At 38.1% G+C, this 27834-nt stretch overlaps 1 protein-coding gene across 1 annotated transcript in view; it reads right to left on the bottom strand.

Moving 5' to 3' along the window:
* The window catches only part of PTCH1 (patched 1), a 94725-nt gene that overhangs the window by 5922 nt on the left and 60969 nt on the right, over positions 1–27834 (bottom strand). The window contains exons 13-20 of the mRNA XM_070935638.1: positions 20112–20230; positions 18899–19301; positions 16477–16786; positions 13872–14020; positions 10762–10936; positions 8135–8415; positions 6622–6759; positions 3457–3599 (exon numbers count right to left, since the gene is read on the bottom strand). Of these exons, the coding sequence (XP_070791739.1) occupies positions 3457–3599; positions 6622–6759; positions 8135–8415; positions 10762–10936; positions 13872–14020; positions 16477–16786; positions 18899–19301; positions 20112–20230 (1718 nt within the window). The remainder of the gene's footprint in view (positions 1–3456; positions 3600–6621; positions 6760–8134; positions 8416–10761; positions 10937–13871; positions 14021–16476; positions 16787–18898; positions 19302–20111; positions 20231–27834) is intronic.

The following is a 27834-nucleotide window of genomic DNA, read 5'->3' on the forward strand; positions in this document are numbered from 1 at the left end:
GAAAAAAAGTTTGTTAATTTGCCAGAATCTTGCAGCATGTAATGTTATTTATGAACGTGTTACACAAACACAAAAATATGGAATGCAAACTGAATGACTGAAAGGATTGAAAGCACAAATACAATGAAAGAGGCCCTCCATTAGTGAAAATCCAGCAGAAGCAAACAAATGAAGTGAAGGGTGTAGAATTTAAACAATTTAGCCTAGAAGGAGAAAGAAGTCCACTTCTCCCAGCAACTAATCCAGTGTGAAATGCTCCTGCATCTAACAGCAGAATCTCTAATTAAATCTCTAGTGTATCAGGTAAGGCTTTCCCTTGCCATTCATTAATCATAACTTTCCGCCTTGAATTCTGTGAGCTCCACTTTTACCAAATAGCTCAAATTGCAACCTTTTTTAAACACAGGAACCCGCTTTTGCAAAGAAAATGCAAGCCATTCTGTGGTAAGCCAGAGCATTGTATTGCATAAGAGCCCTCTACAATAGCCAAGCTACATTGCAGGCTAATCTTTTGTTGAACAATTTAGCATCTCTGAACGCTCTTGTTTTGTGTCACCCAATTCAAACATAAAGGCTGAAGGACTATGGAAGAAGAGGAGAGTGCACAAGTGCTTGTCCTTTCCCACCATTGAGGGCTAAGGTCTGGCATCCTTCATGAATAACATGGCAAACCTGCCAACCAAGAAGAAAGCTGGGCTAGAAAATATCCAGCATGGGGGAAAGTGGGGATGGGATAGGGAGCAGGAAAAAGAGAGAGAGTGGAGAGAGGGACTAGGGAGAAAAAGGCTAACCCCAAATATGCATTTTATGGTGCAGATTTTAGACAATTGTTTGAAGGAGAAAGGAACAGAAGGGGGAGATGAGTCAATTCTTTTGCTCACTATAGTTTTGCTCACTATGTGGCTTAAACAGGAAAAAAAAAACCCTACAGCTATCCTCCTGTTATGGAAGTATTACATTTGGAAGTTTCTGGTCTGAATTAGTGGAAAGGGGAAGGGGGAAATAAGCAACCAATTTCCTACACTAATGTAAATGAACACAACTTAGGAGTTCATACACAACTTCATATAAGACTTGCTGGAATCAATTGCAGCTCATCAGTCTTGCTCTAGAATAAACAGACTGATTACAGATCTGACCACTGAGTGTATAAAACCTCTACCTAGATGTGCTGTTGAGCTTAAAATCTATTCCTTGAGGGAAAATTGCAGCCTTTCTTGAAACAATGCCCAAGAAGCTTTGCTTATTTACTTTCCATCCATCTTCAAGAGAGAGAGAGAGAGAGAGAGAGAGAGAGAGAGAGAGAGAGAGAGAGAGGGAATAAACTAATTCCAGGTTGTGCTAGAAAATAATAAGAGCCAAGCTCAATTTTAAGACACTAAAAATAATTATTTGAAAAAAGTAATTTTTCAAGAATGGAGACCTAAGGGGCGGTAGTGACCACTAGTTGTGTGGTGTTCTGTTCTCACAATAAAATATGAACAGAAGCCCCACTGGTATCAATGAAGAATGCACATTCCTAGTAATCTCTTGCCTGAAGTAAAGAATAAAATGGCAATACCCTTCCCTGTGTTCCATAGGTAGAAGCTATTGACAGGCAATTAATATTTACTCCAACAAGTAAGATAGAAAAGCATCTCTTAGCACAATCAATGGAAGCAGATTAGCAATTGGAGGCAAGCAGGGGAAGGTAAACCATGTGGTGCAGACAACTGCTCTTCATCATCTTTCTACCACTTACTATTCTGCTCTGCTATTTTCTTCTACCCAATATAAATACAGTAAGGCTCAGAGTTGCCCAATTGCTGAGGCTGAGCACTCAAAAGCCTAATTACTTCATGATGAAATCACATCTGGAATACCTTATGTAAACACTGAGGAGAGAAATGATGCAGGAATGTAATGAAGAACTGAATAGGGGAGAGAAGTAAGAGGAAGCTTATGGGAAGCTAAGCGTGAACTAGCTTCAAATTTGGAGATATAAGAGGGATATAATTTCAAAATATTTTGAAAAATTACATTTCTGTAGTGTTCTTTTGACTTTTACTATGTTTAGTAATCTAATAGTTAGAATCGGTAGTTCTCATAATATCCATTCACCTTATTCTATATTTTGTCTGCAATGCTATATTGTAGAGAGTTGCTTTTCTGCTCAAACACTCTGCCTAAGAGGCAGATAGGATCCATTTCCAGCATCCCTCCATAGAGTTTTCCTAAAGCAAGAATTAGTTTGATTCTTTTTATCTGAGAAATTAATATCCTTAATAAAATCCACCAGCTTCCTTTTGGTTCCAACAGAAAGGCCAATAGGCAGTTTTATGGATTTTACAGGACATCCTGTAGTCCTGCTGACTTAACATTCATTTCCAATTTTCTTTTTTAATTTTGGTCAAGAAAAGCTTTTTATAACCTTTGGTTTGGAAAAAGAAGGGGGAGAGAGAAAGGACCAGGGTACTTATAGTTTTATAGGCTTCTCAGTTCAAAACTATTCTCTATATAAATTGTTCTAAACAGTGTTTTGGTGAAAGGCCATCTCTGGTTAACCACTGGCAGTACCTAGTTTTTGAGATTAACTTAATGTTTTTATTAAATAAGAGTCTTGGCTGCCAAAGAGCCTTTCTGAGTTTTTCTCAGCACCTGTAGTGCAAGCAGAGTTTAAAATAAGTAGTAACACGATACAGTAAAAGTGAAGCCACAAGATTGCAGGCATGTTACATTATTACAACAGCAGGTAAATAGAAATGTCCAAGTTTCCAAAACAGAAATAGACAAAAGAAATTAGGAATTGTGATAATCCACACCCATTAGGGCGGCTGCATCTCCCTATCTCTCTGTGTGTATATCCTTTAACCCAGTTGAAATCCCCAAACCCATATTGAGACCGCAAATAATCGGATCTCCATGTTCAGAAATAAAGAAACAAGAGAAATCTGTTTCCACTTTTAGACAAGACAGGAGACAAAAGAGAGAAAAACAGTTACAAAACTAATTCTGCTAACAATGTCGCCTACAATCCATAATGGAATGGTGCTTTTATTACAGCAAAACAACATTTTACAAAAAGCAGGGGCAAATAGTCCTGAACTCTTTATCAAGCAAGAGGTTATAAAATAAAGAATAGGGAAGAAAAAAAAAGTGTATTGTAAACTTTAAAGCCAATTGTTGCGAGTTTTGCTTGTTATGTCCTCCTTGCTTTTTGCTTGAACAAAAGTTCTGGAGTACTTTGCACAATTTTTTGTTTCCAGCCATGTAGTTGGGATTTTATTTCATTGACAAATTTGGATAAAATTGCTTTTCATTGGTGTAACACTGACATACAATCCAAGAGAATACTGCTTCTCTTATCCACATGTCTTATTATTCAATTGTAAGGACATTTGAGTAATCAGGTACGTGAAGAGGTTCATTTTGTTCCCATAAAACAAAGGGGGAAAGACGAAAATAAGCAAGCTCTACCTGACAATAAAGTCAAATTCAGATCCTGCAAGCATTAACACGCCAAGTAGTGTAGACACAGCGCCATCCAACACAGGTGCAAACATGTGTTCTAATGCAAGGATAGTCCTACGATTTTTGTCTCCTATTGCTGTTAGAAATGCCTAGAAAAAAATATATTAATTAGTATGCACAGTTTAAGGATACTTGACTTTCCTCACAGAAATCAACAATGTACAAAATCCAGCAGGTAATTATTTAAGGAATAGAAAAGTTATTCAATCTGTTATAAGATGTAATTTATAAATAAGCACTAGAAATCAATCCCAATCTCAGATATTTCAAGGCTAGCTATGATTATTCTCTTTTTCATTTGGGGAATTGCTTCCAATGTGGACATAATTCTTAATGCATACTGACAGGAATTACAACTCATCTCTAGGGATTGTTTGAAGATGGTCTTTACAGTTATTCTAAAATATTAAATGCCCCAACTAAATACCAAATAGTTTAACCAAACGCTGCGGATTACATCTATAAAATATATTGATCGTTCTTTCTTCCTGTTTTGTGTTTTATTAAAATTCCATTCATTTCACCTAACAAGCAGAACTAGGGTATCACTGATGCCGTGAATTGTTCTTCCTAACCTTTAACATATCTTGTCTTTTTTCCATTTAAAACTTGATGATAAAGATTTATCTTTCCCTGACATTATTAATATTTATGCTGGAGTTCTTTTCACCCCTATATTCTTAAAATGTGTAATCACACTCCCTTAACTGTACTTTTTGACCATAGCATCTGGGGTTGGAAAAGGTGTTACATCACAAATTATTATATAGCTATATAATGTAGCAAAACATCCTCCAGATAAGACAATGTACTTCTGATGTTATACTATACTACAGAGCCCTTGTACATAATGGTTTGGATTTCAACTTCCCTCGACCTAGGAAGCATGGACAATGCTGGTCCATGTGGGAGTTGTAGTTCCGAACATCTGGACAACATTGAATTCATGTACATTGTAGTTGGGCTCATAGAAAAATTAAAGAGACAGACATGCAGATAGCGGATGGATCAATAGAGCATTTTATAAGCTCTGAGTTATAAAAACATGCAGTGTAGGTTTTAGCACACTAAAATGAATGCATCTGTGAGATGTGGGGAAAAACACAATAGAAGGGGGAGTAGATATGAATGAAATATTCATTTGTAAAAATTCCCTTTAAGAACTACATAATGCAATTTATTGATAGCTAAACACTGACTATTTCATATTCTGTACAACTTTACTTTTTATGTTCAGCCAGCTATCCTCACTCTTTCGTAGTTTCCCTGTTAAATTTCTGGTGATTCTGGAAGAATGCTTTTAAAATATGTCTTCTATTTTAAGTAAAGCTCCATCATATTAGAAATCTGACATCCCAATGCTAGATCAGCAGGCATTTTTAATTTTAAAAAGGGGATAGAAGACAGGTGGCAAAAAACATTAATTTAAGGCTATCAAACAGGGCTACAAAAAACCCCAAATAAACAATTGTAGCAGAATTAGAGCTTTCTGTACATTTTTAGTTGTTGTTTTTTCCCCAATCAAGGGGCCATCCTCAATTCTGCCATCCAATTTTTTTAAAAAAATAAAGACACAAACTGGAAGAAAAACACTCTAAAAAGAAATCTGGTAACTTTACTCTAATTCCTACATGACAGCTGCCTGAAGTATTTTGGTAGCAAATGACTACAGGCATGGAGATAAAAGGCAAAAGTAGATGAGATGTAAACTAATCACCTTGAGGTATGTCAGCATTTTAAAAAATAGCACCTGGTGCTACTTTTAGGGTGTGTGTGTATGAGAGAAAGACAGATAGCGAATGACAGACATAAATCAATGCATGGGAGATGATATTTAACCTGTTACATCTTCAACTATAATAACAACAACAAAAATCTGCAATTAGTGCTATTTAAAACACCCTCCTGTAGGTGCCAAGGAGAAAGTAAAATTTACATAATAGCTTAAATTTTCATCACTCAAATAGCACAGATGGGAAAACTAGCACCTAGAAAATTATGTTTCCACATATACTATTATGAGTACATAGAACCATCTGCTGCTGACAACAGGCAGCACACATTATGCTATGATAGTGATGGCTAACCTTTTTGTTGTCGTGCCAAAAGCAGGGGGAGCAAGAGGGGGTCACTGCGCACGGGCCCACAGCCATAATTCAATGTCCCCCATGCCCTGCCCCGCTGCACATGTGCATGCGACATCCCTGTGCTCCCCCCGCTTTTGGCACACAACAACAAAAAGTTTACCGGTGGGCCCAGTAGGCCCGATTTTTTGTCCTCCCCAGGCTCCAGAGGCTTTCTTGGAGCCTGGGGAGGGTGAAAACGGCCTTCCCCACACACCCCAGGAGGCTGTATACAGCCTGTTTCTCAACTTCCGGTGGGCCTGGAAGGCCTGAAAATCAGCTGGCCGGCATGCACATGCGCGCTGGAGATAAACTACGGCAACACTTGCGTGCCCAGATATGGCTCCATGTGCCACCTGTGGCACGCGTGCCATAGGTTTGCCATCACGGTGCTATGAAATTACTCCTAATTTAAAGCCTTCGTATTTGCTTTGTACCAGTGTAAATATAAATATGGGAGAATTTGTGCAAACATATAAAAGCACACACGCCCCACAGTAGGTTCCTCATCCCATTAAATAAGATTTTCAAAAAAATCTTCAACATTATGGGGTAATAGCCAAACCAATTTGATTACAATATTGTATATTGCAGTAACTCAAATGCCTGAGATAAAGTATATGGATTAAACTGGAAAAATAATTGAGTGTATATATATATATATATATATATATATATATATATATATATATATATATATATATATATATATCACCTCTTGATAACTTCTCAAAAAAACAAAAAACCCAAGGAAAATGCATACATTTAAAAATGCATGTGACACTGTTATATTTCTAGTTTATATGAATTAACTAAGAAATATGTAAACATTTTAACATTTTGCTATTGCATGCAGGGTATTTGCAATTTATTTATATGGTCATATTGTGTTATACAAATTTGTACTTGATTTTAGAAAAGCTGCACAAAACAATCCCCGCCCCCCCAACATGGCATTTCAGATATTAGAAAGGACGTTGCCACCTACCAAAGCAATATGAACTGTGAATTCCACTCCAATTCCAACAGATGCAATCAGGATGACGACAGGAACTGCACTTAGTTTTATTCCAATTAGACCCATCATACCAAAGAGTTCCACTGTCATAAGAGCCAGTACAACCACCTAAAAGATTTCGGATGGTGGTTAATCATGTTAACATGATTTATCATGTTGCAGAAACAAAAGACAGAAAGTGCAACTGGCTTATTTAAAAAAAAAAAAAAACTTAAGTTATTGTGTTAAGTGTCTGTATCCTGAAAAATGTCATATAGTAATTTTCGCTGAAGGTAAGTTTATAATTTGGCACTGCAATCTAAAACTTTGTTTTTTTTTATTTTTTTGCAATGTTTCACCTTCTACTTAATTCAGTCCTAGTACAGAGAGAGAGATATAAAAAGATACAGGATTTCGACTAAGTAGATAACTGTAGGAAGAGGAGGAAGAGGTCTAAAAATTCTGTACAAAAGGTAGAATTCCTTTCTGTAACCCAAACCCACTTCTGTAGGAATCACAATAAATTATTTTATAAGCTAATGACTCATGACTGATAACATACACAGCCAAGTCTTTAGACAGCTCTTCTAGACTAAACATTTACCTTTTTACATACCTGTTATACAAATCTATAGGCCGAAACCCAGTAATCATTTTTTACCTCTACCATTTTATAAGCTGTAGAGAAGTTCATAAAGTTTAGGCAGAATAACATCAAACATTCTGTTTGGAAAGAATACCAGTGTACTGAAAGACGTCTGGTGCTTCACAGAACATATAAAAAAGTATTCTGTCTATATAGTTTATATTCACCATTTTATTTATTTTTTTTACACTCTGCAGCACTATGCTACATTCTTCTCTCCCGTTGGAGCTGAACATTGTTATCGACAACCAGACTCCTCAAGAGTGAAAGAGTCACACAATACCCACCATAGTCTAGGATTATAGTTACCTTGAGGTAAAATGAGTGGCCTATAAATTTTATAAATAATGAGTTATGCTAGCACTATGGGTGCTCAGGTGCTCAGAGAGTCTAGTCTGTGCAGTTTAAGGAGAGCCATGCTTTGGGGATTATTTTGCCTTTCTCATCTGGGATAGCTGAAAATTTGAGAACTAACTGCAAAATCTGTATAGTTTAAATGAAGATGTTTCAAACAAGAAAATGATTCCCTAAGCCAAAATTGCCCATAACAAATGCATACCGCACTGTACACACTTATAAAAAAAATGTTATAATTCTGACTTTTTTCTAGGGTATTAAGATGAAGCGAAATGTTTTAGACATCTTTATTTTTAAAACTTCCATTTAATACTGGAATAAAATATTAAGGTTATTACAGCATATACCTTGTGCAAGAAAACCTGCCCCATCAAGTAGTAGAATAAATATATCATGAATGATGCAATATACACACTCCACTAGTAGCTCAGACATAAATAAAACCTTCCTGAGTGTAGCAAGAGCTATGCTAAAAGGAATTTGACTTCAACAAAGACTTACAATGATCCCAGCTGTCCAGGGGTTCAGAAGAATGAGGGCACACACCAGAAACGTGCAGGCCAGAACCACGCTAATGGATAAGAGGAGCCAATGACGAAGGCTTATATATTGTTCCCAAAAGAGAAATGGATACCCGTTTGGATAACTGGGAATCCCAACGTTAGTGTAATTATTGCAGATTGCTCTCACTTTCTCTATAGCTTCCACAAAATCAGAGGTATCACGCAGTCCATTGAGGTAGAAAGGAAATTGAGCATATTCAATAGGCTCAGCTTCTGGGACTAAGGAAAAAACAACAACAATATACATATTTTATACATACACATAGAATCCTGGTGGCGCACAAGAGCCCTGGTGGCACAGCAGACTAAAGCATTGTTATTAACACCAGCTGCCTGCAATTACTGCAAGTTCAAATCTCACCAGGCTCAAGGTTGACTCAGCCTTCCATCCTTTCTAAGGTAGGTAAAATGAGGACCCGGATTGTGGGGGCAATAAGCTGACTTTGTATAAATATACAAAAGTATGAAGGCTATTGCTTAACGCATTGTAAGCCGCCCTGAGTCTCCAGAGAAGGGCGGCATATAAATAAATAAATAAATAAAAAAGAATCATGAATGTAGAAGGAAAAAGATGAGTGTGATTGTTTAGATGCCCTGTGTTAGCATAGGACTGTGTAGTAATTTACATTTAAATATGACTTTGGATACACCATGAAATGCCACACATACAGTTCTCTGAATAATAAAAAGGTACAGGGTATGTCAGATTTCAGTCATGCATGCCTCCATGGGATTCTATGCAGTGCACATTTGAACACTACAAAGAAATCCCAAAAAGAACACTCTAAAGAGAAAATAGCAGCGGTATTCTAAAACCACTAATCGTTTGTGGCTGGAGTCCTTCTTGTCCCAAAACAGAAAAAAAAAATCCTTCGAAGTTGACTTTTTTTTTTTAATCACACAGTAGGTTTTGGTAACATTACTGCACATTAGGGAATTTCAGAGAAGTCGCTAAGTTTGTCTACCATAAAAGCAAAGATAAACTAACATATTTTCTGTGAGTTAATTTTATGTGAACCAGACCATGAAAGTTAATGCCCTAATGCATTTTGGCCTTTATGATTCTATAAGATTCTCTGTCATTATTTTTAAACTAATTAACTCTCCATCCCTGTTCTAAACATCTCCTATTAACCTGGAACAAGTTATCATATTATAAAAATACCTTCATTGTTTACAAACTGTCAAGGCATCAACTACTTCCATTTAAAATATTTTAGATAGGAAGCCAAACCACTAGGATGGAAAGGATTTTAAAATATCCATTCAACTTAATCTGTTATGTTTCACAATTCGCTATCAGCAAATATTAAGTCCTGAGTGACAACCACACAAATATTTGGAGATTAAATTACATTTAATATTTGGACTGGGGATTACAAAATCTCAAGTACCTTTATACTACTCTGATATAAGGGTAATACTTCTGAAATCCTTGTGTTGCTGACAGCACTATAATCCCAACAATTTACAATGAAGCAATGAATAGGACCAGGATTTGTAATCAGTTAAATATTTTGAATGCTAAAGTTAGCCAGTACATTTGTTACATTTTCTCTGGCTATTGAAAATAAGCTTGAGAGCATGTTCCAGTCAGTCAAAGAAAGATTAAATACTTCAAGCGGTTAATTCAGGAAATACATAATTTTTATCCTTTAATGACATGGCATATCTACATTTTTCATGCTCTTTTTGAAAGCAACGCTAAGTCCACCATACAACCCATTCTTTCCCCCACTAAAGGAAGCTTTTTATAACTAGCTTTGGAGCACACTAGCTGTGTGTTCCTGACTCTGCAGGGTCATTCCCTTGACTTGCTAAACATGATTTGCCCTATTATAATCTCAACTATAAATTTTCATTAAGACAAGGTTTGGCTGGGTGCCCAAGAGCTTTAGGATTGAGATAGAAGGAAGGACAATTTCCTTGTTATCCAGTTGTATTGCTGTAAATACCACTCCTCTTCTTCCTTCACGCCTGCCACCCAATAACTAGCCAGCAGCCCAACCAATAAATCAAGTGTCAAAGCAACATTAAATTGGTATTGCTATTTAGAATGCAACAGAGAGTTGAGGAAAAATGCAAGGAAAATGGATATAGTTCTTTTAGATGTCTTCTCATCCCCACCCTTACAGTTCACAGACACAAGGCAGGTGCTAGAGAATGACCTAGTTTCCCAGAAATTCTTTGCTTCCGGACAGATTCCAAACAAACATGCAATAACTCCCAATGACAAAAACTCTGCATGGAACTAAAAGGTTTCCCTTACTCATAAAATGAGCTTGCAGTACTGAAATGAAATGCTGAATACAAGGTTTAAATTTTGATATAAATTATTAAAGAATTATTTCCCCCACACAAATGCTACCAAAGTACAGCATTCTTTTACTACATTACACAACCACATCTATCTTCTGAGTCTTTACAGAATAAAGCAATATATATTATCCTGTATATAGTCAAGAGTCCTGGAAAGTGTCAGTGGACTTAAAAGCTGCTAAGGCTGGAAGGAAAAGCAGAGACATTTGAATAAATAGCAAGGTATTATAATAAAAGGTTCCTTACTGGTTACTGGCATATAGTCTGCTTTATCATGGACCCATTCTGGACGGTGGGGCCGGATGTTGCCTTGAGAGGCAGCGTAGGCCACAGGATCGTTGCTAACCCAGGCTGTTAGGTACATGTAGAATGCCTTTGGGTTAATGATTCCATCTGCGTCCACCAAGCGCTGTTTAGCCAACTGAAAAATGCAAAGTGTTTCAGAACCACTCTTGCTCAAATTTTTAACACAAAAAGGCTGAGGCAAACAGCAGATGAGAGCACACAGAACATATGTTTGTGAGAAACATATTTTTATAGAGAGACCACAAGCATATTATTCCCAGCATGGGAGATATTTTTGTATCCAGATTTTTCAAACGGCTTGGAATGGTGTAAAACGCTTTGCGTGCAATTCGTCAGAAACATTAAATCAAAAGAAGGTTCCAGATGAATACTGAGCCAATTAAGCCTAAATTCTCATACACAGTCTGCAGCCAAGAGGGGCAAATGACCAAACTGCCGAGAAACATATTTAAAGGTGGTTTTGAGAAAAGGGGGAAAAAAAGAATTGGCAAGAGTCCTGTAGACGTCTGTGTGCAGTTAACCTCTGTTGTTAACACTGAAGGAAATGCCACCCAGTAAATGGAGGAGAGCTATAAAAATAAAACAACATCTGTATAAATTTTGCTAACGCTCGTCTCCTATGACCTACATATTTAGAAGATACCCAGCATCAAAAACCAGATGAATATATGGCTTTGAATAAGATAATCTTAAAGTACTATCTTCACCAAATTCTACTTTGTTAAACTACAAAAATGGTGATATTCAGAAGGTGCTAGAAAGGAAAAACAGCAGGTTTCTTGGTTTGTTCTTCAATCTGCCACAACTTTCATTTTTAAGGCTTTCTAATTATTTGAAAGGGCAGTGACAACAATCTTTATAAAAAGAAGCTGGAATCCAGAATCAATTAATCCACAGGACATGCAACAACTGTTTGACTTCAAATTGTTTCTAGACTTGCAGAATAAAATTCATGGGCCCTGGGGTTCCCATAGCACAATTTTATCTCTCTCAGGCAGAGGAAATTATGGCATATTGTGAGCCAGAGACTTTGTCACATTGTGCAGTTGGTATTTTAAGTTTTAACAGACATTTGGAATTCTTTAATTTCATTTTAGCTCCCCTTTCTGCCTCCTTCTTCTGCTGACACACTAATAACATAAATATACAAACTGCCATTTTTTTAAAACATCAAATACCAATCATCATCATCAAACTTGTGGCAGGAAAGATTGAACTTTATCCTATGCAGTAAAATATACTGTCCTATACTGACAGAATTCTGCTTTCCACTGTCTGCTGGGAACTCAGAGGAGAAAGGGGGAATGAGAAATAACCTATTATGGTATGCGGGAAGACTGACAAGAGAAAGATATACCTTGGATAATCTGAGCCCAGCCTTTCAAGTTGAAAATTACAACTCCTGCCCAGTGAAAAAAAAAGAAAAGAAAAAGAAAAACAAGAAAGTCCAGTTGCCTCTTGAAAAAACACTTTTGGGTCCTGTCCAAAAAAGCAAACAGAGGAAAAACTTTTGGGTTTGATGTAAAATGTATCCATGGAATCATTCCAATAATTGGGCAGCTACATTCTGAACTAATTGGAATTTCTGAACAGTTTTGCAAAGGAAAACAAATATAAAATCCCAGAAATCTACCTTAGAAGTTACTCCTCTTAAGAAATGCTCTAGCCAGTAAGCTGGCAATAATAAGCAGTTCTGGCTATGGCAACTATCCTGAGTCCCACAATAAATCTTACAGCCGCTGTGCTCTGCTTCTTGGAGAATGTGACTCATCATCAAGAAAAGAAGTACACCTTTTGGTTGGGTTCCTGTCTTTAAAACAGGGTTGTCCAACCCTGGGAACTTTTAGCCTTGTGGACTTCAACTCCCAGAAGTCCGCAGCCAGCTGCAAGAGCACCCAACTGCTTCCAAACATCTATTCAGAACTTTCACAGCTTTACAAGATTCTGCTTTAAAGAAGAAAGAGATCTGTATCCTCAGTGTTTTAATAATCAGAGAATGTTGGACAATAATGCCCAATGTCTTCATGAATATTATTAAAAGCACATGAGTCTAAACCACACTGTTCAAAACTCTAGAATCAAGTCCTTTAAGACAGAGAAGCATTCTTTGGATTTTTCCCAGCAGTCAGGAGCAAAGTCACCATAACACAGTAGCTATGGCTCTTGGCCTAGTGAAGTCCTCAAAAAAAGGCTACCACAGCACCAAAGACAACTAAAAAATGTAGAGAAATATTAGAATTATATTCTGATTCCTGTTGAGTGATGAACAGGCTAGGAGCCATACTGTTGCTGATAAACAAGAGTCTCTAGAGCTTCACAGCTATAATCTACTTTCTAGAAAAATATATCCAAAACCTGTGCAGTCATTATTCAGGGTGAGAGGATTCCTGTGTGCATTTTTTTCAGAAATTTCAAATTTGTTTTCCTTCAGGAAGTCAATAACAAATAGCATAAATGCTATTAAATCATCATCAAACCACTCCGCATACCACTTAGGCAAAGGATAGAATAGGGTTTTATATGGTGAAAGAAAGAAAACGAGGGAGACGGCAATGTGGGTCTATTGCCAATATAACATAACATCCATGAGGGACAATAGTATTTATTGCTCCACTGTGGTTCCTGGGAGGCCGCCCAGAGCCTGCAGCTGAATACAACCAATCCCAAAGGTCAAGAAGCAAGCATACCAGTCATCAGCCGGATGTTTTCAACAATTCTGAGCACATTTTCAGTTCAGTATAGTCAACTGAAATCAATTGGAACTCATTTTAGCAATTGCTAGTTGTGAGTACATGCATATCAACATTGGTTAAAACAACCAATTTATTCTGAGCTTATTTCTACTATTGTTCAGCTCATTACTTCTTTTGCTTTCGGAGTGTTAAAATTACGGAGCAAATACAGGGATTTTATCATAAAAAAGGGGGCAGCTCAGAGCTATTGTCTTCCAAGTTCATTAAAATTTTAACAGTAAATGAGTTAATGAATAAAGAAACATTTGCATTATCCCATTTGAAACCACAGACATACAATTGTATTTTTGAACATACCTGGCTCATGTTAAGGGGTTTCTCTCGCATGTTTGAAATAGTCTGAACTAGAAGTTTGTAAGCCAAAACAGCATCTTCAGATCCATTTTTGTAACTGTGAAGGGTGATCTTCCCAGATTTCCAGTCATTGTCAAAAGCTTCCTGAAGACCTGTTGGAAGGCAACACTCCCACCAGTTAATAAATCCTCATCTACCCAGCTCATAATGGAAGAGAGACAGGAGACTAACAAGACTTTGTTTTCAACTAATAAAGAAGGGGTTTCAGGAGTCCAAGATTTTCAGCTCTTGAGTAAGTGCTGACAAGGCTTCTGAGACATTGCCATTACTTTCCTAGTGTTCTTTTTGACTCTTAGTTCTGTCTCTTCCAACCTCTCCCCACAGCCCTGAAACAAGAAGACTCTGGCTGGAGAACTGTCACCTGCCTCCCAAGCAGATGTTTGGGAGGGAGCCCTAAACTTGAGACATTGGCCTCCCAGAAGTGCAGGCCTTGCATAGCTTGCCTTCCCCATCTTCCAACTTGTCTGTGGAAGGCTGCCAGGCCAGAGTTCGAGACAGACCTCCTGCTGTCTCAAAACTAGCCCAATTCTCCCACACCCACTTAGCTAAACTTCTCCACACGTGAAAACATTGACATCATAACACTACTGTGTGTGTGCGGCTGAACACATGGCTTGTATATAACAAAACAGGCTTTGCAGGCACTTCATGCGTGCAAGATTTACTCTGGCACTCAAGCTTACTTCAGCTATGCAGCGTTTCAAATTTGATCTCTAAAAGGCACTTCAGAGCATATGGGAATGCAAAAACGCAGCAGCCCCTAAAACAGCCAGATGCTTTAATGTGTTGCAATAGGTGGTATGTTCATGTACGTAGAGGAAGAGAATGTATGCAACCAATACAGATTTGGCAAAAACTTTTTTTTTAACTTTAAAAAAAAGTCTCCATGTTCTGTGACAGAACTCACATGAGCAGGGTTACTATCTGTATGGTGTGCTAATAAGAAATGAGAACACACACACAGTAAAGAACCTGACTTGAAATCTACAATGGAAGGCGTAAGCAGCAAGTAATTTGCAAACAAATGCTTGGAGGGAAAATTAATTGCTTCATTCAAATACAATCCAGGGACTGAGCCAAAAAACTGTAATAACAAAGTCAGAAATGGGGCCATTATCTGAAAAAAGTTTTATCCACTCACAACCCTAAAAGGAATTACACAACGGGGAGGAGACACATAGGACTTTAGTTGTTTCGGCTACCACTAGGTGCTGAAGCCATAGGTTATACAACAACATGACCAGAAATTCCACCGCAAAGCTGGAGGAAAAAGAAACTCACACCGCACCGTTCAAACTTCAAACAGCAACCCAGCTCCTGCTTGAGCACAGCATGAGTGAACATGATTTTGTCAATTTGTTCCATCTGTTCAACTTGTGGAGCTAATACAAGTTGTGGGATCTGCTGCCAGCACGTGTAAAGATCACAGCCAACACCTATTCACTCTCAACTGTTCTTTTCCTCTTTGCCACCCCTTCCAAGGGAGAGGCTGGGGAAAAAAATACCTCACAGAGCAAATTTGGATCAGATTTAGAATAGGAAGCCACAGCCCAGAGCAAGGAGGCTGTATGAGAACAGATGAACCAACCGCATGTCTAAAGCAGAAAAGGGAAGGGTGGGAGGGATCCACCAACCCACCTCACAGCTGCACTGGGAGGCTGTAATCAAAACCATCCTTACAGAGCTGACAGGTTAGCCATAGCTATAAAGAGGGAAGAACCTTGGAAAGTAGACCAGGGCCTGAATGACACAACCATGGGTACTCATTCTTGTTTGCAAATTCTTTCTTTGTTTCCTATAGAGAAGAGGTGTCCAACCTTGGCAACTTTAAGACTTGTGGACTTCAACTTCAAGAATTCCCCAGCCAGCTTGGCTGGTTGGAGAACTCTGGGAATTGAAGTCCACAAGTCTTAAAGTTGCCGAGGTTGGACACCCCTGCTTTAGAGTTTTCCACATGCAGAAAGTTATAATAAAACTTCCTCTTTGACATTCAGAATAAACACACTGAGAGGGTGCACATCTATCAGACCAAACACGTACAACTTGGCTAGAGAAAGAGAGAACAACAGCTATTGACCCTAGTTATTTGAAATTAATTTATAAAACTGCAAAGCCCCTGATTTATCTGATTAGCATCTACATATCCATTTGGCATTCCCTGAACTGTTGGACAGGGAAAATATATAAAAGTAACTAAGTAACTAACAACTGATTAATCTGCATTTTGAAATTATGAATCTCAAAAGGATATGGGTAGTCCTTGTTTAATGACCATAACTGGGACCTGCAACTCAGTTATTAAGCAAAGTGGTCACTACATGAAACCACAACTTTGCATATGATCTTACTTCAGCTTTCCTTTGCTTTACAGACCTCAAAGGTCATAAATGTGAGGATTTGTTGGCAAATAAATTATAAAAGGACTAATTGTATAATTTGTATAAATTCCTGACTTCCAGAGAGATTCCATAGGAGAAAAGCATCAATCACTGGTACGATGCATTCAAAGGCAAGAAATACATTTGTAAGAAAGATTTATTGGTTTTACCTTGCAGCCAGTCTCTAAAATAATGCAACCACATTTTAGGAAGTTGCTTGTTTTCCTCCAATAAGACGTAGGTCACATTGCTGAAGCTTCTGTGCAGTTCATAAAGTAAATGTTGGATGTTGGGATAATCTGCTTTCTGGGTAACAATATACATATGGTAGAATGAGAAGTATTTGAACTGGGCTGCAATGAACTCATACTCTCGAGTCTCCCGTGGCACAATGTCTGTGAGATCCAATCCATCTCTCACACGAGTTGTTCCATAAAGACTGAGGCCAAGTAAGCCCAGAAAAAGACAAATGACCATAATCTGAAAAAAGAAAACACACAGGAAAAAAGCATGCATAAGTAAATGGATTTTAATATTAAGAAAATCATGGGCTACAAAAGCTACAAAAGAATGCATATGGAACCATTTAACTTTATAACGTATGACTTCTATAAGGACTATGTGGTTTCTCAGGTTCCATTTTCAGCAGAGCCAGTATATTCATTAGCTGAGCTGACAAAATTGCACCAAGCATACTGTAGTTTGCTGAGTTTTGGTTTAGCATGTTGTATACACCTAGCTGTGGTAGATTATAAATCATGCATCAGCACAATATATGAGCCCAGCAATAATGGGTTGTTTAACAAACCATAGTTAGAACAATGGTTCAATGAGATGCATCGATTCTGCCAATGTTTAGCATAGCCCTCCCAAACTGGTGCCACCCACATGTGTTGATCTAATTAATAGTCTCTGTATCTATAGTCACTTTTAATAGCCTAATGGTGGCCATGTTGTTTGTAAAAGTATTCCAACCAAGCTAAGGTTGAGCAACATCTCGAACAACTGCTTCATTGTAGAATTTACTTGCCCAAATCCCTATTGATGCAATACCAGAGACATCAGAAGGATGGTCACAATTGCATAATCAAAGCCCTGCCTCCTTTACATGCATTGTGTGTACAACATATATAAAAAGGGGTCATAAGACTATCATGGTCTCCACTTTGACGTTGATTCCTTGCCTTCAGATGCTCATGCTCCATATAGTTGTTCATTTTCAACCCAGGGCCAGGAATCTTAATGGTTTGGCCAAATGTTTGGACAGGAGAAATTGAAATGACAACAATAATGCAAAAGCTTGAGAAACAACTTCCTAGGAAGGAAAAGCATCCTACAGATCTAGAACCACAAATGATCAAGCCATATTTATTTACTTTTATTTATTTACTTCAAATTTATATACCGCCCTTCTCCCTAGGGACTCAGGGCGGTGTACAGCCAAATAAAAACACATAATAAATACATTAAGAACAGATTAAAAGGAAATATCTCAATTTGGCCCAAAATTTAAAAAGACAAACAAATTTAAAATCATTTAAAGGATTTGTTTGTCTGACCTCCACACGTACAGATCTCCACACGTACAGATAGTCCTTGACATTCAACAGTTCTTTTAATGACCATTTGATGTTACAATGGCACTGAAAAACGTGACTTATGGTCATTGTTCACACTTATGACTGTTGCAGTATGCCCATGGTCACATGATCAAAATTTGGCCGCTTGGCAACTGACTCATATTTATGATGGTTGGTGTCCCGGGTCTTGTGATCACTTTTTGTGACCTTCTCACAAGCAAAATCAATGGGGAAGCCATATTCACTTAACAATCATGTTACTAACTTGACAACTGCGGTGATTCACTTAACAACAGGTTATCTGAGGAACCATCGCTTGTTGGTCATATCTATCCAACCTACTAGAGTGGGAAGGCAAGGAATGTTGTGTGTCCCCTAAGGATATACATCTGGCGGGACTCAGAAGAAGGACCTTCTCTGTGGTGGTTCCCTCTCACTGGAACATCATCCCAGAGATTAGACTGGCTTCCACTCTAACACTCTTTCAGAAGGCCCTAAAGACATGGTTCTGTCAGAGGGCCTGGCAAACCCAGAGTGGGATGGAACCCATTAAATGTCTAGTATGAATGTGTGTTCTTGCCAGGGTGGGGGGTTATTACTTTATTATTTTTCTTTTATATGCTATTTTTATATCCTTGTAAGCTGCCTTGAGTCGCCATGTGCGAGAAGGTGGCAATATAAATTTTCTAAATAAACAAACTGTGGCAATAATAGTCATAAAATGGGGCAAAACTCACTTAACTACCTTGTTTAGCAACCGGAATTTTGGGCTCAATAGTGGTCATAAGTCAAGGACTACCTGTATCTGAAGGAGAAGGAGGTAAGCTTATATAAGAGCTATTTCCAGAGATAATCCAGTGCCATTTTTAAAAACTGAAGGATCTTATATGGAGGCAGAACCCAGCATGAACTTTAGATACTTAAGAGTTATCTCTAGATTTTCAAGGACACCCAATATATTTTAACTGTGACCACAAAAGACAAGAGTAACCAATCAATCAACCAACATTACCTTTGCTTTTGGTTTTAACAGGAGTGGTGCATACTGCTTTTCAGCAAAAGAGGAGAGTGTCCATTTAGTACAGGGAGGCTCAAGACAATGCAGTGTAGTTCCAGAGAACTGAGAAAGAAGATCCCGAGTTGAACTGGTGCTTTCCGGGCTCTGGCAGCTGAGGTTATCTTGTGGCATGGTGACTGGTTGTACCGATATTTCCGACCGAGGTTCTGCTGTAGTGTAATAAACCTGAGTGTGTGGGTCGTATTCAGTGCGCAACTGGACTGTAGACTGCATTGTGATTTGAGTTTCATGGGCAAAACTGGGGCTGCTGTAGGGCGGTGGAGGGCTGTAGCGTAAGTTATCACCGGCCTCTGCATATGCTTGAGGTTCAATTTGAATGACTCTGCTGACGCAGGGGCTGGAAGAAAAATAGGGAAAGTAAATAGATGCACTGTGGTTGTGACCAGAATTGTTCTATGATGTATTATTTGTTAACATTTAATGAAGTGTTTATATACAAAGTACACCTACATATATGGAGTTTTGCAATATGCAAGAAACACAATCCATTGTTTTAAGTTCCTTAACACTCCTTGTGTTTCTGAAAATATTACTGAATTAGCAAAACCACCACTCTTCTGTTTTGAAGCCACACAAAATAATTAGAGAGGAGAGTTACTGGCATATTGGTTAGTATTCAATTATACCAGTTCACCAGCAGAATAAAGAAAATATCCTAGACCCTCTCAAAGCCAAAACACATTATAGTTTAGTGATGTGTGAAGTGTATTTTGTGGCTGCTATTAGAACCTCCCTAATGACATTGATGTAATCATAAGAAACTGGTCAACCAATCTCTTCCAACCATAGAGCAGTTCGTGGCAACCAGGGGTGCAATAATGCTCAGTTTGCTTCTCCAGACATTATAGCTCTGAGTTTCCATTCATTTGGAATATAAGAGGTTTGAAAGTGACCTCAAATTCTACCATACAACTATAGGAATAAGCAGTGGTGGGATTCAGCCAGTTCGCACCCCTTTGGAAGAACTAGTTGTTAACTTTCTGAGCAGTTTGACGAACTGGTTGTTGGAACAAATCATTAGGGCAGAGAACCGGTTGCTAAATAACTTAAATCCCACCACTGGGAATAAGTATCTCTGGCTAAAGTAGTCACTGGTAAAACGTCCATTTAAAATGACATGATCTTTGTAATATTCCTTCCATCTCACCTTGTAAAACAGCAGAATATATCCAGCCTCCGATCTTCCCGGCGGTATAGGTCCATACTCAAAATAGCAGGAAAAATTAACAGAACCATGGCAAAGTTAAATACTACAACCACAGCAGCCTGTATAATCAAAAAGAGAAAAAAGAACATCAGCAATACTAAGGCTACAGGAAGGGAAGCTTATTATTTTTTTAAAAAAAAAAGTTATATGTAACTATTGTTATTTCAACACTGAAAGTCAGGTTATAACTAGGTTTCCATATTGTAAACTTAAATATAGCAATGAAATATTAAGAATTAGATACTGTCTTAATAAGCATGTTACCAGATCTCAAATTCATTTCTCATGGGGGAAACTAGAACAAATAAAAAACAATTTACCATTTTTTTAAAAAAGCTCTGATGTGCATATTAATTTAATTTAGTAATATTTTTGTGTCAAAAAAGAATAGAGGGAGAGAAACTAGTCTCCAAGTCAAGACCTACAACTCCACAATGTAACCGTAGAAGTGTTCTTCGGTGGAAGCTGCTTATGAGACCAATTAGCCACTACTTAGTGTTTCAGAGCAGTGATCCATTCATTTAAACAGCCCTTGATTTATATCACCACACAAGGTACATGAGTCAGTATCCTCTTTTGTACCTTACTAGGAAGAACTGTCAGAGAAACAAATGGCTATTTAGGCAAGATTGATATTGACAGAGGCCTGGTTTTTTTGGATTTAAAATATAGAAAGAAAGACTTTGCAAAGGTTAATGAGGTCCTTCACCACATTAGTGTTTTTTGTATTTCACCACACTCTTTCCCTGAAGTTTTTAAACAGTTTTATAGATACTTTGCACTATAATTTTCATCCCTCCAGACTGATTCTAAATTACCAAAGAAAGCATTACATCAAAGCATATTTTTGTACAGCCTTCAAACAAATTCTTAACAATTAATGAAGATTCACTAGTTATGAATATCAATTCAACTTCAGACCAAAATATATTGTAAAATAAATATCCTTGGACATTCTGAAAGTGAACTCATAACTCAATGGCGATCCAATATGTACCTTTTCCCCTACAGAATTCCTTCACTATCTGGAATTTGCTCAGGAAAATAAAGAAAAGACAGACTTGCTTAGGATGATATGCATAGTAGGTAGAAAAAAGATGGTTCTTTTCATTTATTTATTACATGTGTATGTGTATATAGAGTTTCTAGGAAGTCTCTGGTCCCAGCATTGACCAGACTAAATATGTTTGATTTTAGGAAAGGCATTGCATTGTTTATCTCCAGTTCATGTCTTGGTGTCTAATAACAAGATGTTGGCTAAGACTATATTTCAGTAACCCATGCTACCCCTAATTTATGCAGCCTTCACCAATCTCATTAAGTCATCATTTGCTTAAAACACAGTTTATTATAAAAACCACATTTGGTTACATTTACAAATCACTTAGCTAAAAATCATGACTTGCGAAGATTTAGAATACAGTTATGTAGCCAGTTTCAATCAACACTGAAAGCCACAAAGAACAAACACATTCCTGTAAGAATGAGGTCCTTATCAGGGATGCTGTGGGCGGAAATAAAAAGGGAGTTTATAGCAGACTGAAGCACTCCCAGAACTGATTCTCATAAAAGGGGATCCCTAAGCCTCAAAAGAAATTGTTCCATTATCTCATGATATGCTCAAATTACACACAAACAAACACACACACATGTAGTTACCAGCAGTTTATGAATCAATTTTTTACAGAGTTGGCTGAAAATTACTTCACCCTTGTGTAACAGAAATAGCAAAGTTTCTTCAAGTCACCCATCAGTAAGAAGGTAAATCTGAAAGCCTCATACTTTTCCCTATGGAGTTCCACAGACCTAGTGGGCAGCTATATTTCTTAATCCTAAAGTGTACAAAACTTCTGGCTCCACTGCTCACAAAGAAAGGAAGGCTCAGTTGTACTCGACAGCTTTAATATGCATAGAATATTCATCCCTTTTTGGCTTCAGGAAAGCTGTGAAGACCCATCTGTTCCATCTTGCAGGTTTGCGTTATGATCGAAGACGGGGGGGTTCGCCCACTTGACTTTTTGCATTTCCTAGTTTTATATTTTCTTGACTTTTTATTTTTGAACATATTGGGTTCTTTGGAGATGTTTTTACTGACACTTTGATCATATTTATGTGGCCGCTCTTCTCATGCAGCATGAAGTACTGTACAAACAACTATAAAAACAATTTCAAAAACATTCTACGAGTACAAAAATTTAATATTATTATAAAAAGTTAAGAGAGGGCATCAGATTATAAACCATGGAGCCATCTAATCCAATTACCATTCCCGGATTGTTTTTGTTCCTGTTTTTGAGATTAATTGTCCAGAATCTTCAGGAACTGGGCAGCATCCAAGTATAGTAAATATGTAAGAAATATTTAGAATATTTTATGTCTAGGTTCCACACTGACACACCATCTACAAATCATTTTTTTCAATAATCTTCTGCTTTAAAACATGGTGGCTGCTGCCCTATGAATTTGCTGAAATAAAATAAGATCTGAACTGGAGTTATTGAGAGAGAAAGTAAAGTGAGATCCTGACTATGTACTGCAGTACTATAGTCTAATACTAGTCTGCTATATACTTATCCCTTACAAGCCACCCAGAGAAAGTGAATTTATTGTTTGATAAGAGATATTACAAATAGAGATCCTCTTTGTACCTTATTGCTAATCGTACACATCTCAGTCCTAATGAAATTCACAATGTTATATTTTCTTCCTCTGTCTTCCTGCCCAGTATTTGTAACCAAAATTAAAGATATGTATGACTGGGACAAAAGAACTTAAAGAACTAGATGTAGATAGATTTAGCTGTTCCATCCTAAATTGGGAGTAAAATGATAAATGAGTCAGTGCAGCTGGCACGGTTACTCCCACTATGTACATGTACTTAACAGGCCACTGTGCATCATTAAGCAAGTGAAAAGGATATCTTTTTGCTTCTCACAAAGGCTCTCACTACAGGAAAAAGACTATGCCATAGGTTTTTTTGCGACTAGAGAAGCTTATGACGGAAGAAACTGGATGGTGTAAATCAAGGGTTCTTAATTGGTAGTATCCATATCACAGGTGGAATTTAAGAGTAATTGAGGTGGAACACGGGGTAGGTCACTGAAACTTTAATTAAGTCTTTAAGGCTTGCCATAAGTGATGAGTATGGTAATAAAATACCCGTGAAAATAAAAATGTTGAGCAGGAATTGACAGTCTCCGATCCAAGAGCCTTATGTAAGCCAAACCTTCTTTTATGGTTCCAGAGCTACTTTCAATTCACTAGCGTTAATCTGCAGGTCTGAGGTCTGATTTTCCGTATTTTTCGGAGTATAAGACGCACCGGAGTATAAGATGCAGCTTAGTTTTTGGGGAGGAAAATAGGAATAAAAATCTTCCTACCAGGTATTCATCTGGCTAGTGTCCTTAGTCTGATCAGCTTCAGCACATTAGTTTGCTGTTTTTTATCTCCTGCTTGGGGATAAAAAACAGCTTCTAAAGCACAACTGATCTTTGGAGAGAGAAGCAATGAGAAAAGCAGGCAAACCACAGAGATCACTTCACTTGCTAGAGCCTCGTTAGGGCTGGAAAAAAACCTTCACAGCTGAGAGTCGGAGGGAGCAGGCAAAGCACGGAAGATCGCTTCACTGAAAAAAAGCTTAGCACGGAGATCGCTTCACTCACTAGTGCCTCTTTAGGGCTGAAAAAAAGCTTCGAAAAAGCTACATTCGGAGTGTAAGTCGCATCCAAATTTTCAGCTCTTTTAGGAGGGAAAAAAGTGCATCTTATAGTCTGAAAAATACGGCACTTATGTTCTCACCAATGGATTATTTTACCAATATTGAGCCTCAAAAACCAATAAGGCTTCGATTGTTATCTTTTAGTGTCTCAGGGAAAGTGAAAAGATAGAAGGTTAAAGAAACTTTCTGTTTAAACCCATCTGATATAGAACTTCTATACAGAGAAATAGCTATAAACATTACCGAAAAGAAAAGCAACGGTGTTGTTACACTGCTATGCTTTCTTAACTTGGCTGTGGAGGATTTCCTGGACAGACAGGAATTCTTCATAAAATAAATTTTTGTCTCTAAATGACCAGAGGCAGGGTGGAGAGCGGTAAGAGCAGAAAATTCTACATTTTTAAACAGACCACCCAAAAGTAGTTTGCATTGCCCTTTGATTCTGAATGCCACAGAATGCATCATCTGAATTTCACCATAGCTGGTAAAGTATCAAGTAAAATAAATAGCAAATGTGTACAAGAAATTAAATAGCAACTGCTAACGAGAAAAAAATTAGCTTTCTTTTACTTGTATGGCAAAATACATATTTAGTAGACAGCACTGAAACTGGTTTCTCTTCAGATCATATGAAACTGCACTATTAGTAGACAAAACATTAAGATTTGAGTGAATAAATCTGGCTCAGAAGAGTTCATAAGAAAAAATTGCTGTTTTCAAATCCCCCCCACCTGAAAACACCTCAATAATTTCAATAAGCATATTTTTAATGACTGATGAACCAAGCAAGAGAAAAGTGACACCTGAGAAAATGCAAGTGCCAGATCTTTGCTAAGGTTGGAATCGGCTATCAATAGCCTTTCTGCTGGAGTATTATCTTTGTGGGGAAATCACAATTTTAACTATAAAATAGGGAAACTAATGTATGTGCAGAGATACACACACATAGGTAGAAAGAGAAAGGAAAAATAAGAGCAGGGTGCACGTGATAGCATTTTGCCAAGATATTGGTTATGATCCAGAATGTCAAATCCACATAAGCTCGGCTTTATATTATCAGTTCATGCAAGAAAAACAATTTTGTTAGCTCATGGATATCTGTCTATATAAGTCATAGAAAACAGATATGGGTTATGAAACTAAATGCATTTTTAATCAAGAATTACAAGGTTATCCACAGCACCACGGAATTAATCTAATCCTAGAAAGGAGAAAGCCTCAATGGAAGGCCTTCTCTCTCTCCACCCCCGCTTTTATGTCATAAATGCCAAATCAGAGCCTGTTCATCTGATTATAATTAAATTTGGTGTCAGTTGTCACTTATATGCAGTAGAGAGATACGGAAGAAAAGTATGCATAGAAAGTTATGAGAGCACACATTTGTTTTCCCAGCCTATCCTACTTATACAAATATGAGGAGAACCAGAAGAGAAGAGTGGGTTAGGTGAGCAATATCCCTCTGACAAGAGCAGAGTAAAATATGAGCTGCCATTTATAGTAAGTAACTAGACAACCTGGACCCCTTGGGTCATCGTTTCAGAGATGTTTTATTTATTTATTCTTGTATTTATCTATCTTAATTTATATATTTATTTATTTATTTATTATTTATTATTCATATTTCTATGCCGCCCAACTCTCCGAGAACTCTGGGCGGCCCATAGCTGCCCATCTGATTAACAAGCAACTCTCTGCCACTTACAGGTTAAATACCCCAAATCATTATAATTATAATGCCACTTACAGGTTAAATACCCCAAATCATTATAATTATAATTATTAATTACAACATCAAAAAACTATAAAAACTATAAAAAACCCTGAGCTAATGTAAAAAGTAGATGAAGGGGTGTTAACAACAGCAGCCACTAACTAGCTCACCTGTCCCCTGGAGTATCCAGGCCTGCAGTCACAACCAAGTCTTGAACGACCTTCAGAAGCTCAAAAGAGATGAGGATAACCTGACCTCAGGGGGGAGAACATTCCATAATGAGGGTGCCACCACAAAGAAAGCCAGCTATCAAGGGCCTGCTAAAGTTAGCTTCCTAGATGACAGAATCTATAACATCTGCTGGATCTAATAGGATGAGGAGAAGAAATTAGGGAGAGATGATGCCAAAAATAACCTAGTCCCATGCCATAAAGGCTTTAAATATTAACACCACCAGTTGGAATTGGACTGGAAAAAAGCTGATAACCAATGCAACTTGCGAAGAAATACACATAACTGCTCTCACCACTGCATTTTGTACGAGGTGAAGTTTCAAAATATTCTTCAACAGCAGCCCCCTGCAAAATTCATTGCAGTAGCCAACAGGGAGGTGATATTCTGACCTAGGCTTCCTGATACAGTAAAAGCACTCAATGAGTCCCAGAAACCCTCTTTTTATTTCAACAGCTGTGAATTCGGCTCATTCAGAGCCTGTTCATTCTCAATCTGTTCATTCACAGATGAGCCCCAAATAGTTGTAAAGAGTCCGACAGAAGTCTGCCACAGTTCTTCGGGAAAGGCTGATAAACACCCACGTTCATCTCCCTTGACACACTGCCAAGACCTAACTGGCAATTAACTTTGTTAGGCCACACAGAACACAGAGTCAACACGGAGCTGCAGTATTGAAACCAGCCAGCAGAAACAACAGTTGCTTCCTGCAAAGGCCCATGTGCCTTTGCTCCTCCTTTATGTCTTATGGGAGGGGCCAATCATCTCCAAGCCCTACTCCCGAGTCGTCCCTTTTGTTTTAACTGTTCTTGCCTTCTGGCACTCTGCGCATGCGCGCACTGGGAACAGGCTCCCCGTTCCTCTGCCTCGCTAATGTCTGACTCTGGAGGCTCTGGAGTCCGCACATAACTCCCAGATGGCCCTGGCCCCATCTCTGCCTCTGATGCAGAGCCCTCGTCCGAGCCTTCCCCAGACTCCAGGATTGGCCCATGTTCCTCCCCAGCCTCCTCACTGTCCGACTCTGCTGCCAGTTCCACAGGCCACCAGTGGACCACCATAGATGACCCTGTCATGAGTTATTGTGAGCAGGGCTCCTCAATCTAGGAAAGGGGACAACTGGCACACAATATGTAGTTGTACAAAGGTTGTCATGGGCCAGAATTCAGATTCAGATACTGACAACCTTGCTCCAGCTGAATTTGTGGATTGTTATCTTCAGAAATCTTAAACTATGATTCATCTAAGAAGGCTGAATCAGGTTGGCAACCCAGCGGGGGTGGGGAGGAAGAGGGGATGGTTTTGTGCAAGGGGCAGGTGTGTGCACACACACAGCTTCATTTGTGTGAGTGGTGGGCGTGTATACCTGCTGCCAGTACTAGAACCTATGTGATTTATTTATTTGGGATTCATTGGAGTGAGCTTGTCTACTCTAATTTTGTGCTTTTTTGTTGTTATTCGTTGCGAAGTCGTGTCCGACCCATCGCGATCCCATGGACAACGTTCCTCCAGGTCTTCCTGTCCTCTACCATCCTCTGGAGTCCATTTAAGCTCATGCCTACTGCTTCAGTGACTCCATCCAGCCACCTCGTTCACTGTCATCCCTTTCTTCTTTTGCCCTCAATCTTTCCCAGCATTAGGCTCTTCTCCAGTGAGTCTCCTAACTAGTCTGTCTATATAATGTAGAAAAACATATTTCCTTCTGAGGTAGTCTTTTCTCCGTTAGATAGCTTGAAGAAGCAGAAAGTCATTTCAAAGGTTAAGTCAAAATCTTGTTTCCTTAATTCAAAGAATTTGGATTTGCAACTACTGATTTGTATCCTACTCACTAGATCAAAGGAAAGAAATGGGCTTTATTCCACATAAGCTACATCGTTTTCTACCCTTTCAAATATTTGAGTGGGGATCCTTTGATATAAATAAAAATATTGAAAGATATGTACACATATTCTTTATGTCTTTAATATGTAAGTAAAGTTATTCAATTTGTTTTTAAATTGTAAAAT

The sequence above is a fragment of the Pituophis catenifer genome, unplaced genomic scaffold, assembly GCF_029215685.1.
Source record: "Pituophis catenifer annectens isolate HBS135680 unplaced genomic scaffold, rPitCat1.0.hap2 SCAF_2, whole genome shotgun sequence".
NCBI lineage: Eukaryota > Metazoa > Chordata > Lepidosauria > Squamata > Colubridae > Pituophis > Pituophis catenifer.